Raw genomic sequence first — 13,147 nt, 5'->3', positions numbered from 1 at the left:
GTTAGGTATTACTGAAATTTTGTTCATTATTAGAAGGTGACGAACGACTGTGAAGTTCAAAATCCTTAAGGTTGTTGAATATTAATTAATTTATATAAGGAACGTGCAGTATAAAGAAGAAGGATTCTAATATCACTAAATAATAGCACAGTTCTGCAATTGAGAGAGCGTTGTGGTCGAGTGGTTAAGGAAGTGGACTTGTGATCTTAGGATTGCAGGTTCGAGTCCTGGCCAGATCATTGCGTTGTGTCCTTGAGCAAGGCACTTTATCCTTATTGTCTCTCTTCACCCAGGTGTATAAATAAGGACCTGTTAGATAAAACTGTCAGCTGAACGCTATTTAGCTGCTGCCATGTGGAGGGATTGTCTCTATGTTTGACAGGTTATCGTCGACCAGGGTATTATTGTGATTGTTAGGCACTTCTGACGACACTTGTGTCATAGGGGCGCAGCATAATTGTACATTATTGTCATTATGTAAATACCAAACAAAGGTTTAAATGGCCTATATTTTATATCGTATTTCAACAAGCTGATCCCAAACCTGTAACAACTCTATATTAAAAATCTCTGATTCAAGAGTGTGAAACAATTAAAACTTTGGTCAGCAATGTTCTCAACATTTGCTTCATAAACTGCTGAAATTATGGGGCTTGTATTGGAGTAAGTGAGAATCTTACCTTCTACAACAACAGTGTGCTCAGTTCTGGAGCCTCCTCCTCCAACAGTTATACATACATATTCTCCTCCATCCTCTGCTTCAACATCCCGGATAAATATACTGAATGATGAAGCACTAACATTATACATAAAGTTGATATGTTTGGAGCCTGACGGTACAATATCAATGTCAGGTTTTTCTCTCTGATAGGTAGATAAGATATCCCCAGCAGTTTCATCAGTCCATGAAGCAGTAAATGTCTGATCGGTTAATGGACATAGCAACTCTTCAGATGACTTGGAGCTGTAGGTAACCACAGCCTGACATGATGCACCTAAAAATCAAGATTCGTGTTGAAAATTAATTTATGTTTAAAATTGGTAAATAATTCCTTTGTTCCTTACTAAAAAAAGTACAAGTAGAAACTGTTAATGACGAACCCATTGATTAAGCTGCATTTTGAGTTGGTTTGGGATTCCTTTTCATGATGTTGACAAGACCATGTAAAAATATTTACCAAAAATTAGGATCTTTTGATCATTTTACGATCTTAATTTGATGGCAAATATAGATAATTAGGATAGTAACAAATAATTCACATTCAAATATTGTATTTCCCATCTTATTGGTGCACTATTTGAAACCATTTACATAGCGTTTTTTATTCACTGTAACTTTGATGTCGCCTGTTGTAACATTCTCATGAATTTGTTTCGTCGGAGTCACTATGCACAGCATTATAGTAATTTAACCGTTACAATTCAAAGTAACGTAGGCAGATTTGCCGAACTACACACACTTAGTTTTCTAATACACCGATACCTTATCTCATGCAAAAGCTGAAATTCAGAGCTGTAAAAAAGATGCACTAGTAGCTGTATCCGCAACTCAACATTTTGTCATAAAATATTACATAAGTTGTTCTAGATAGTACACTTCTTACTTTAAACCCATAAGCTTTAAAACATAAACCTCTTATGCAAAAGTTCTGTCTTCTAATTTGTTGTTCCTCATAAATTTCTTCATAAAAACTTTCTTTCAATCATTCTGCTTATGGTATATATTTATCCATCCATCCATTCATTGACCGTTCATTCACTCTTCAACGTGACTGAATAGCGGCATAAGCATTACTTCGTAATACTATGAGCGCTTGGCAAGTTATAAGAAATATATATTGTGACCATTGTAAAATATTTGACTTGTAAAATAACAAACGTACCGATAGCAAACCAAAGTGGAATAAACAGGAACGGGCTTAACTTGCGAAGTTTAATACTGCTTGCAGAGCCAGACATCTTCACACTCTATGAAAAGACGTGAGGCAAAGGCAAACGTGAATTCATTAAAAAGTGTAAGGTACCAGTGAAATAAGGCAAAGTGAATTATTTTGAAATTAAGTATATGAAAAAGATAGAAAAACCAACATTTCAGTGACCATCTAGCAAACTCATTGAGACTGCTTAGTTTAAGAGAGTCAAATTGTGAAATCTTGTTCTTACCTTCAGTTTGTTTTTTCCTAGGAAATAAAACAGAAATACAGCTACTTCGCTCGGGGGAAAGACACTACAACTACAATGCAATGCTACTAATAGTTCGTCACACGCAATAGGTCCATATACGTTATCGTTGGGCATATTGATTGAAAGAGAGGGGGTATTATGTATTTTAGAAAGTGCTACAGAGAATCGTATTTATTTAAATAAGCGTATGCCTTGCAGTAACATTTTCCCCAGCAGTAAGGGACTATCACATTAAGAGTGAGACATGTTAAGAACTAGGAACAGAAGCAACCATCAAGTTAAGTTAAAATGCATATACCAGGGAGTTGTTTCCATAACAACTCCCTGCATATACGTAGTTCTATATGCTAATTCATGTAAGATGAATGTTACTTTATAAAAGCAAAATAATGTAGCTTTAGTTCCCTTAACTTACATTCCCGGATAGCAGCGCATACCACTGGTGATTCGATGCCCTGGTACAGTGGACAACCCGCAGTGACGTTGCCAGCATATCCACAACTGCGTAATACTTCTGTACAGCCGATATTGGCATGTCACTTCTCCAATGCCTTTCTCGGTGACATGAACAGATTAAATACGCAGAAGGACGCCGCTTTTCTGCCGCGGATTGAATGCGGTGTGTTGAACGCTATTGGTCCAACCAGGGGCGTGTCCAGGATTTTCTAACCCGGGGCGCGAATTACTATCTAAGCGGAGCGCCACCATCGATTGGCGCGCAGCGTGCAAGAAAATTTCTGGTTTTTATACCCCCAAATCACCGGAAATGGCACTTCTCGGGCTTGAAAATGACCAACCATATGTACACATTTGCCGGAGAACCAAGTATTTCCCAATAGTTTTTTTTCCATCCATAACCTTTTTGAAGATTTTCACCAGTCACACATCATGTTCGAACTCATCGCATGTCCTGTGGATCATTGCTTTTGTAGGTGATTCTACGTCACGGCCCACAATACCCGACAGCCCCACTTTTCAAGGTTTTCAGCCCATTATTTGTTCAGAATTTGAAAATTCACATTTCTCGTGAATAAACTCACTTCAAAACATACCCATAATGTTGCAAAAATGTCATCTATGGATAACCAATATAGAAAAACCTAGAGGGAATTATGAGGAAGAATGTTGGTCAGGAAATTTTCGAAAATTCAGACACAGTTAATTTATTGGTGTACAAATAATAAACCCTCTTATAACGTCTATTATAAAACTTGGTTGAAGGAAATGAGAAAATACCAGATATTTTCGGAACCGAACACTACACACATAGGCGTAGGAGGCGGGGGGGGGGGGGGGCTCTTACTCAAAGAGAAATAAATTGCAATGATGTAGCTAAAGGAAATGAATAGTTTAATAAATATCTCCATGATAACTAAAATGAAGTTCTAAGCTTGGCCGACTAATTCGCCATTACTAATGTAAAAGAGAATTTGACATAATTGGACCGCCATGCTTTTTCTCCATCTACATAAGACATTTCGTTGTTTACATTAGCACCCCGCGGTATACTGCGTAATTTCCACGGACTGTGCGGTACATGATGGCATGCGATGTAATAACCGATGCTTGCTTATATGATATTGACATTAAAATGTTGAACGCGCGCGGAGCGCGCGAAAAATGTAGGTTATATTTTTCGAGCAAGTCGTTACAGCCTCCCCCCCCCCCCCCACAAAAAAAATGAAATTGGGTTCCTATGACTACACACATCGACAGTTTTGAGGCGGTTCAATCTGGAACCGCCATTTTCATGCTCACTGATATGATGTGAAATCTTCTGTTTGCTTTACAAATTCGAACCGGCGCGTAGCGAATAATTTGCCAAGGGAGGGGCGAAGCCTGTAGGCAAACCATCTAAGCGTAGCGCCACCTTGAGTTGGCGCGAAGCGTAGGAGAAAATTTTGGCCGAAATTGCCTCCCAGATCGCTGGAAATGACACTTCTCAGGCCTTGTAAGTTGCATTTAAGCATTTTACATTTTGAAATTACTAGCGATATCATAAAAGAAATATGCTCGGGGGGGGGCTGCCCCCTTCCCGAAATGCGTCATTTTCCCTGACGACTCGGTCGAGTTCGAGACCAGCCACAGTTGGTTTCATAGCACAATAAATTGTTTAAGGCGTCCATACACACACACGCGTTATGATAGACCATATAGATACATTAGTGAGAGAGGAAAAATGGAAACATCAAAAATGAAGTTGTCGGTGTAAGGGGTAGGGTGAGGCGCAAGCCCCTTCCGAAATCCTCGATCCGTCACTGACTACCTGGCCATGTGTATATAATAGGGATCAGTGCTGTAATGATGTCACTGTTCCTCTTTCTCTTCCCTTTCTTTCTCTCCTTCTTCTTTTTCCTTCCTTCCTCCCCCTCCTCCTCTTTTTTCCCCTCTTTTCCCCCTTTTTCTTCTCTTTTTTTCCCTCTCCTCTTTTTCTTACCCGGGGGGGGGGCGCGCCCCCAACGCCCCCTGGATACGCGCCTGCAAACGGTAGAGTACTGCCGAGTCGATGTTGCCGTGACCAGAGGCTGGCCTGCTATCCAAGAATCATTCGGCGAAGATAATTGTTTTCAAAGTGTGTGTTTCCTTGTAAATGCATTTGGCAGCACTACTGTGTATGGTGTCATTATGGAAATTAAAATAGAACATTTGTATGCTTTTCTTTATATCATTTAAGCCCTCATCCACGATAAAAAAAAATCACACAATATTTCTAAGTAACGCTGCGTTTGATGAAATCATAAATGTTCAGGGGCAAACAAGTTGTAAAAAATCGGACAACCTACTCGATTAGGCCTGTGTAGAAGAATATAAACTTTAGATTGTCTCTCCTATCTGGATCTTACTGATTCTAGAGGAACTGATACAAATGACCGACCAAGGACACATGTCTACTTTATACCTCTTTTAGTATGTTTTCGTTCCATTTCACCTGTGCAAAGAAAACCTGGAAGAACGTTAAACCCTCTAACAAAAACATATACTCTTTAAATAAACGTCGACAGCTAAGCAAGCATCCGAAATGCATCACAGTTATGATAGATAATCTTCCTAGAGATATGGGAATAGGAAAGAATAGTTTCTAAAGAATATCTGCCACAGTGATATCACAGACCTCCCTATAGTAATGCGATCCCCCTTTGAAGCAAGGGGACTTTAATCCTAGCAAAATAGGTTATATTCGATCAACCATACAGCATATCGCGTTACAAACAAAATATCTAGTTTAACTTGCATTTATGATCAAGAACAGAAATTGAACTTATTCTTTTTGTACATAATAAGTATTGTCAGGCCTGTCCAGGTAACCTTCATTAATTATTTGATGGATTCTTTGTGAGTCATATCAAAGTTTGTTGAATTCTTGCTCAATAGTTGCTATGTAGATGAACTAGGATCTTACATTGTCACGATGACAGTTATGAGCATGATTTCAAATGTTGTTGGCAAGATCCCAAGAACATATAAGGCCGCCCTTGCATTGTGTAGACCAATCTGTAATTAATATATATATAGTTTGTAAAATCGCATATAGTTATATTGTTGAGATCGCGTAGTAGTAAGTGCAGTCTCGTCTCTCCGACTTGCTCAGTGCTTAACCTCCGCCACTTATCACGATCTTGCGCAAGGTTTATTGCTTCCTCGAAATTGTTAATGTTAACGTCCTTAAATTGCGACTTTATTTTTCAAAGCAAGGTAGTCACGGGCCTTCCTACTGGTGTAGCAATATGTCTCAATGTTTCTCTTAAGGCAACCTTTGCTGGAACGTCCTCCAGGAGTCTTGCTACATGACCGAAAAATCTCAATATTCTATGTGCGACTATGGATGACCAAGGTGTTTGGTTGGTTTCATTGTAGAGCTCATCGTTTGATAACCAATTGTTATTGGTCCATCTAATGTTGAGAATATTACGAAGTAGTCTTCCTTGAAAAGTGTCAATTTTGCGATCAAGATCCTTCGTTGTGCCATGGAGCTATAGCTCCATGGTTGTGCCCTACAGTTCGCAATTGAACGAAAAAAATACTCGTCAATAAAGCCTCGAAAATCCTAAGCTTAATGTTTCGGCTTATGTTTTTGCTTTTGAAAATGCTTGACAGTGTGTTGAAAGCACCGTTGGTTATACCAATTCTTCGGTTGATATATCTTCTTCGTCCCCAACAAGCTTCCAACATATTTACAATTCTTCCAACTTTCATTTCCTTTTCTTGTGATTCAAAATGTCTCAGTTTTTCTGCAATTGATTTTCAGATTCCTTCCTATCAGTTTCTCAGAAACGTTTTTTGATATCTTGCAGTATATGCTGACCAGTTGATGCCCAAGAGATATCATCAGCGTATAGTTGGTCTACTGTTAAAAAAGTTCATGATCAAGTTGATTGGGTTGTTGCCCTGTTGCAACTGAAGGGAAAAGAGCAATTGGTGTTTCAGTCCACACAATGCATACAAATGAAAACTAGTGCTGCAGTCTACAGGCTCTTCACCCCCATAGGCCTTGTGTACTCTTCCTAAGTTAGATACATTTGACATTCATGAAAATCATGAGAACAATGGGAAGTGTATAAAAAAGAATGCCTAAGCTCAACCAACTCATCTCCCCCCTTGTATAGTAAATATGTTTTGTGTTAAAGCTTACCTTACCAGGAAGACCTGCTCATTCCTCTACCTCCCCCGTAGCAGATGTTGGCACTACTGGTGATGAACAACCAGCACCCCCCCCCCCCCCCAGAGACTGTCACATCCTTGATAGAGGGACTAGTGATTATACTGTGTTGTGCAGAGGGGTACAATGCAGAGTACTAAATGGGCGTACATTTGGTTGAACATTGTCCTACGTTACTGTCGTAACCTTGTTCCAGTTATAGCAACAACTGAGATGTCAAAGGTTATGTGCCTCTAATTATCTCTCCAGAACAGCCCTTTACCAGCATGGAGACCATATCTTTGATAGTGTAACGGAAATATATCCCTTTAAGTAATTTGTTAGTGTAATATGATCGTTTTAGGATTGAGCGTTCCCTCAGTTCTACCCGTCGATGGCCCCCAGAAGTCTGTAATTGTATCTTTCCCAAAATATGTATAGAGCTGTTGCGAGTTGCAGGTGGGGACAGCCAATGAAAATCTTACCCCTGTTTTGTTTATAAACTTTGTTGAATCAGCACCCGAATTTGGAGATTTTCCCCGTTGTTAGTGGTAGCGCGGATTGTTTAATTAGTTTTAGCTCACCACGCTCACGAGGTATTCCGTACGGAAGCGTAGAAGGGACATTGCATTGACGAGTTACCAACTTGACAAAACGACAATTATCTGCAAATTGACGAGTTGACGAGATGGTAACGTGACAAAATTCAGAAAATTGACATTTTGACGAGATAACGGATCTCGTCAATGTATCAATTTTCTGCAAATTGACGAGTTGCACACTTACTACCATCTCGACAAAATGACAAAATTCAGAAAATTGACGAGTTGACGAGATAACGGATCTCGTCAATGCATCAATTTTCTGCAAATTGACGAGTTGCACACTTACTACCATCTCGACAAGATGAAAAAATTCAGAAAGTTGACGTTTTAACGAGATAACGGATCTCGTCAATGCAACAATTTTCTGCAAATTGACGAGTTGCACACTTACTACGTATACCATCTCGACAAGATGACAAAATTCAGAAAATTGATGCATTGACGAGATCCGTTATCTTGTCAAAACGTCAATTTTCTGAATTTTGTCGTTTTGTCGAGATGGTAGTAAGTGTGCAACTCGCCAATTTGCAGAAAATTGTTGCATTGACGAGATCCGTTATCTCGTTAAAACGTCAATTTTATCTTTTATGTTTTCTTAATCAAAGCAAGTAGTGAGAAAGAGTAGTGTCAACAAACGCAAGTATTATTCTTCATCTGTACATACATTTACCCACGTACTGGTTCGGTTGTGATTCGAAAAGAGATGTTTTATTTAGTAATCTAAAATTGTTAAGTCTTTAAGCCTGTTGCTGAGTGAGTCCCAACAAAATATCTGGTATGCCTCCACGAGTTAGTGTAACTGCGTAAGTGCGTAACTACCTAACTGCGTAAGTGCGTAATTGCGTAACTTCCTAAGTGCGTAACTGCGTTACCGCTTAAGTATATGCAGACAATTCCTGTACCATTTCTATTAACTGTTTATCAAAGTCTCTGTAAACTACTATCATTGTATTATATGACATAAAATTAAACTGTACTTTCCATAGACAATATCATCCTTAAATTACACTGATGTAATGTGTGACAGCAAAGGAGGTTAAAGGAAAACAACTTACCTGGAATTTTTGGCTTTAATCCTACAAAACAGATGCATGTCCATCGCTATCAATCGTTGTTGTGAAATAGAAAAAAGGGGTAATTTAAATCAAGACACACTGCAGACGCAACTCACATGCAACAATGTTACCCACGCACGACGACACGTACAACACTGACGTGCAACGTGAAACACAGCATCACACATTAAAATAATCGGAGACCATTAACATGGTGTACTGCTGAGTTTCTGATGAAAGATTGTAAAACAAACCACCTGCTGCTGAAGAAACAAAGTCTAAACATTCAAGAGTTTTGCTGCCTCCATTGGTCTTTATTATGACTTTCTGTCAAATATCTGATATATGGATATTTTGGCTTCCAGATTTAAGGTACGAATCAAACATGTCTGGGAGGTAAATGCTCCGAAAAAGGTCAACACCCGTTCACTTAGGCACATATTACATGACATCACGTTCATGCCAATACATGTGTCCAAATGCTTGAAAACATGCCTTTTCTTTTCATTGTTGATGTTGGGTCTGGAAAATAACTATTTCATCCTTAATTAAAAGTCTTGAATTTCAATATATCACTGAGGGAATCCTGACACAATGCAACAAAACCTTAGAATAGAAGAGGTGTTTCTGAAGGGGTTTCTCAACCAAGGCTTCCTATACAATTGAGTGTTCTCCTGGCAACTTGAATCCAGTGAACTGACCATTGGCTGGAAACTCACTTCTGATCCTTTAGACTGCACATGATGGTAGCACAGCCCTGACATGTCTTGCTAGGAACCCCGAGCACCATTTGAACCTGTTGACGGTAGGCTATGTATCTGTACTGCCTGAAAAGAAAAATGAAAGTTCAAATGTATTAATGTCGGTCCATGATGTCCACAATAACAAGCAGTGATATAATGAACAGTTATGGTTACGTTTGTTGTAAATTTAGCCTACACCCTCCATGTTTCATGAAATGTTATTTAGTTTCAGACAATTGATCTGCAAAACTCCAGGCCTAAGTACTGGCCTAATAATGAGTATAAAATGGCACATATGCCTACCTAACGTGGCTACATAATGCAGTTTACATCCCGAGCCAAACATTCAGTATTCAACCAACCCTACTACTAGTAGTAATACGCAGCATACTGTACATGTATGATGTACTCTCATGTGCAGCACCGAGTAGTACATTATATAGCCAACACACTGTATAAACATATGGGTTGTAAAGATTCTATGGTTGTTCGTCACGGTAACACAAAGCACAATACGGTTTAGGCAGTTCCACGAATTCCAACGACAAATGCACAGAATGCATTCTGAAAATCCAGTCCATGGACTGGATTTTCTAAATATTTTTCTTCGTTACAAAATTCTCACCACGGTGTATGTTCCTTGCAATAGTTCCGAACGGTTTTCTTCTTCGATATGTTGTGGATCCAGGGATCGACGTAGCCAGGGGGGAGCAAGGGGAGCGACCGCTACCCCCCCACCTTAGTCAGTGTCGGAAAATGTTAAAAACTGTTGGTTTTCTAGCATGGTATTTTGTCAGTGCTCTTTTAATCTTAAATACTCGTCAGCTCCGATAACTTGGTTATAAGTGTAGTAACATTCAGGCCTACTGATGCAGCTACTTACTTAGTTTTAATATAGCCTATATAGCCTTTTACAAACCTACAGTTGGCCACTCCGTAATAAAATACATATTGCCTACCTAACCGCACTCGACGGAGTGTCACGAACCGTATGCACAAAGACGTCATCAGCGTTCGTTCTCATCCTTTCTATGATTCGTATTAAGGTGTTGCACGAACAGCATATGTTATGAAGCTAAGCTAGCAAACGTGATACGCGCTTCCTATAAATAGGCTAATTATTACACTGCTAATACACTGCGATAACGATATTTGTTTAAAGGCCACTGCACATCTGGCCGTCTTACAAAATATGAAAGTTTATATTGTCCATCGGTTAAGTTCGTCAAATGTATTAAAGTCCAGACATTGGACAACAAACAAGAATCATCCTATTTGAAAAATAGCACTATGTTTTTCTTCCTGATATAATATGTAAAAGAACATGTAAACGGGAATTCAAACAGGAAACAAATCTGCTGATAATATGATATCATATGTTAATGATGAAACTGGCAAAACATTGCACCAGATCGCATCTAAGGACCTTCAATTGTTCAAAAAAATCTCCCTCCTCTTAGACCCTCCCCCATATCAATCGCAGAGGATCCTATGCCTAACCGTAACACCTCAGGTCCACCCTCAACGTCGGTTCAATATGGGCATGATCATCGCCTTCACTCTCTGCTTCGATTATGAGAAAGGGCTTCCTAATTCTAGCCCAATTGCACTGCCTGGTGAAGAACCACTATCACTTTGAACTTCGGTTGCCGCATTTGGTTCTAAATCTGCCATTCCACGGGAAATTAAGATTTTGATTCGCGCTGACTTATATCCTTTTTTTTGGTGTGTATTTATGTAGATTTGGCGTAGTGTAAGTATGTGTTTCAGGCGCTGCGGAACGGGAAAATGATTTTCTTGGGGGGTGGGGGTGGGGGGGGGGTGGGGCTAATGTGTGGAGACTATCTAAGCGGAGCGCCACCATCGGTTGGCGCGGAGCGTATAAGAAAATTTTGGGTTTTTCAAACCCCCAGATGGCCGGAAACGGCACTTCCCGAGTGTTTTATGCTGCGATTACCTAGCTCTAAAATATGGGTCTCAAGCCTGCAATTTCTCAGATTGAACGTAGAAATCTGTAAAAACATTGTAATTTGTATATTCGATGGTGTTTTAAGAGAGAAGCTATTACTCGTAGTGTACTCGCAAAGACGTTTTTGAGTGTAGTAAATTACTACTTGCAAGTAAATGCAATAATTAAATATATGTCATCAGAAAAAACATAAAGCATGTCAACAAATGGGTAATTCCAAAACCATGTGCAGTTGCCAACAAATTTCTATGAACCAAGCACTGTCACTGTCTCTGTCACGAATGCATCTACCCTATACAGTACAGGTGAAATGCTAATATTGTGTTTTTGGTCGTTAATTGATTTCGTTTAAACATAGAGCCATGTTCCACGCCTTGCGTGTACTCGTAGTGTAAACGCAAGCGTTTAGCTTATTACACTCTTATTTAAAACACTAATTTTCGATGAGGCATGATACAGAAAATCATTTATCATATCATTTGAATGCTCTGGCTGCAATAATCCTCACCTACCCCCCCCCCCGTCATGTTCGCCCTGCTCCCCACCACTCCCACTCAGCCCTTTTGTGATTCCTTACCCAGACAACCACCATCCCACTCAGTGGCGGAGCTAGGGGTATTGGTCAGGGGGGGGGGCGAGAATGGTCTCTAGGGGCGCTTTCGACCTACTATGTTAGCGGAGCGCCGCCACCGGTTGGTGCGGAGCGTACAGAAATTTTTTTGAGTAAAGACACTCCCTAGATCGGCGGAAATGACCCTTTCCGGGCCTTGCTAATTTGCAGATAAACGAAGAATAAATAGGTGTCATCGCCATTTTGTCAGAAAATTACACAAACAAATTGTGACAAATGTCGATAGGTATTTGACAGCGCAATAAAAAAATCAATAATCGCGAATAAGTAAAAAGTGGTAGAAAGCTTAAAAGGGCGCCAGCAGTCCATTTGAGTCCGTCAGGGGGCATTCGCCTCCTCTGACTGTGTGGACGCTCCGCCACTGATCCCACTATCCCATTGTTTTTAACCCTCGTATCGACTGCAATTCTTTCAGAACAGAGATTAGATTTCCTCAATGTAGAAGGTACCAAAAAGTCCAAAATACCAAATAGTCATCTAGTCATCCCTTAGACTTTCACGTTTCCCGAAGTAGCACTCTCGTCGATCAACGCCGAGGGTCCCCCCCCCCCCCCAGCATTTACTAAAATTATTACACCTATATAGTATACCTGTGCATCGGACAGATCGACAAGTATGCATTGAAAAATGGGCAGATGCACCTTTCGGAGCCTTGGTAAACATTGGGGACGGGGGGCTTATCATGCATTTCCCCATCAACTTTTTCATTGGGGTCAGCCCCAAGCCCCCCCCCCCGGTTCCGCCGCCACTGATGTGTTTACATGTTCGGAGGCAAATGCGAGAGCAAATCTTATTCCTAAGACGTCACATGACGTCATAAGATTAGGAAAAATTTCGGGCGAACGAGCTTTTCAAGCCGGAAGAGGGTCAATTCATTCACAATTTTCGACTGGAAAAATCAAGTTTTAACTGGCAGAATGGTTGATATATGTTCTAGAGAGCATGCTCTAGATGGATCTCCAAAAGATAGAACTTTGACATTTTTGTGTCATGACCCTGGAAATAAATTCCACATGTCTGAAATCGGGTGGAGCAACAGCGATATTTTTCAGACATACCTTGAAGAGCATTCCCCGAATATGAGAGAAACCCAGGAGAAATAACTCCGCGATATAACATGACAAAACTTATTTCGCGTAGTTATGAAAACGCAATTTCACCGTCAAACTTTTTCTCTGCCTACAGGAATATTTCTAACAAACCGAAATATTATCCAGGCGCGTGTCCAGGAAAATTCCATCCCGGGAGGCACGAATTGCTATCTAAGCGGAGCGCCACCATCGGTTGGCGCGCAGCGTACAAGAAACTTTCTGATTTTGATACC

At 40.1% G+C, this 13,147-nt stretch overlaps 1 protein-coding gene across 1 annotated transcript in view; it reads right to left on the bottom strand.

Moving 5' to 3' along the window:
• The window catches only part of LOC139977512 (uncharacterized), a 31,257-nt gene extending 29,003 nt beyond the window's left edge, over window positions 1-2,254 (bottom strand). Inside the window, exons 1-3 of the mRNA XM_071986866.1 lie at window positions 2,164-2,254; window positions 1,884-1,968; window positions 681-995 (exon numbers count right to left, since the gene is read on the bottom strand). Of these exons, the coding sequence (XP_071842967.1) occupies window positions 681-995; window positions 1,884-1,959 (391 nt within the window). The 5' untranslated portion in view covers window positions 1,960-1,968; window positions 2,164-2,254. The remainder of the gene's footprint in view (window positions 1-680; window positions 996-1,883; window positions 1,969-2,163) is intronic.
• Window positions 2,255-13,147: the final 10,893 nt, after the last annotated feature.

This window comes from Apostichopus japonicus, chromosome 12 (genome assembly GCF_037975245.1).
Source record: "Apostichopus japonicus isolate 1M-3 chromosome 12, ASM3797524v1, whole genome shotgun sequence".
Classification (NCBI taxonomy): Eukaryota; Metazoa; Echinodermata; class Holothuroidea; order Aspidochirotida; family Stichopodidae; genus Apostichopus; species Apostichopus japonicus.
This window is presented reverse-complemented; position numbering and strand designations above follow the sequence as displayed.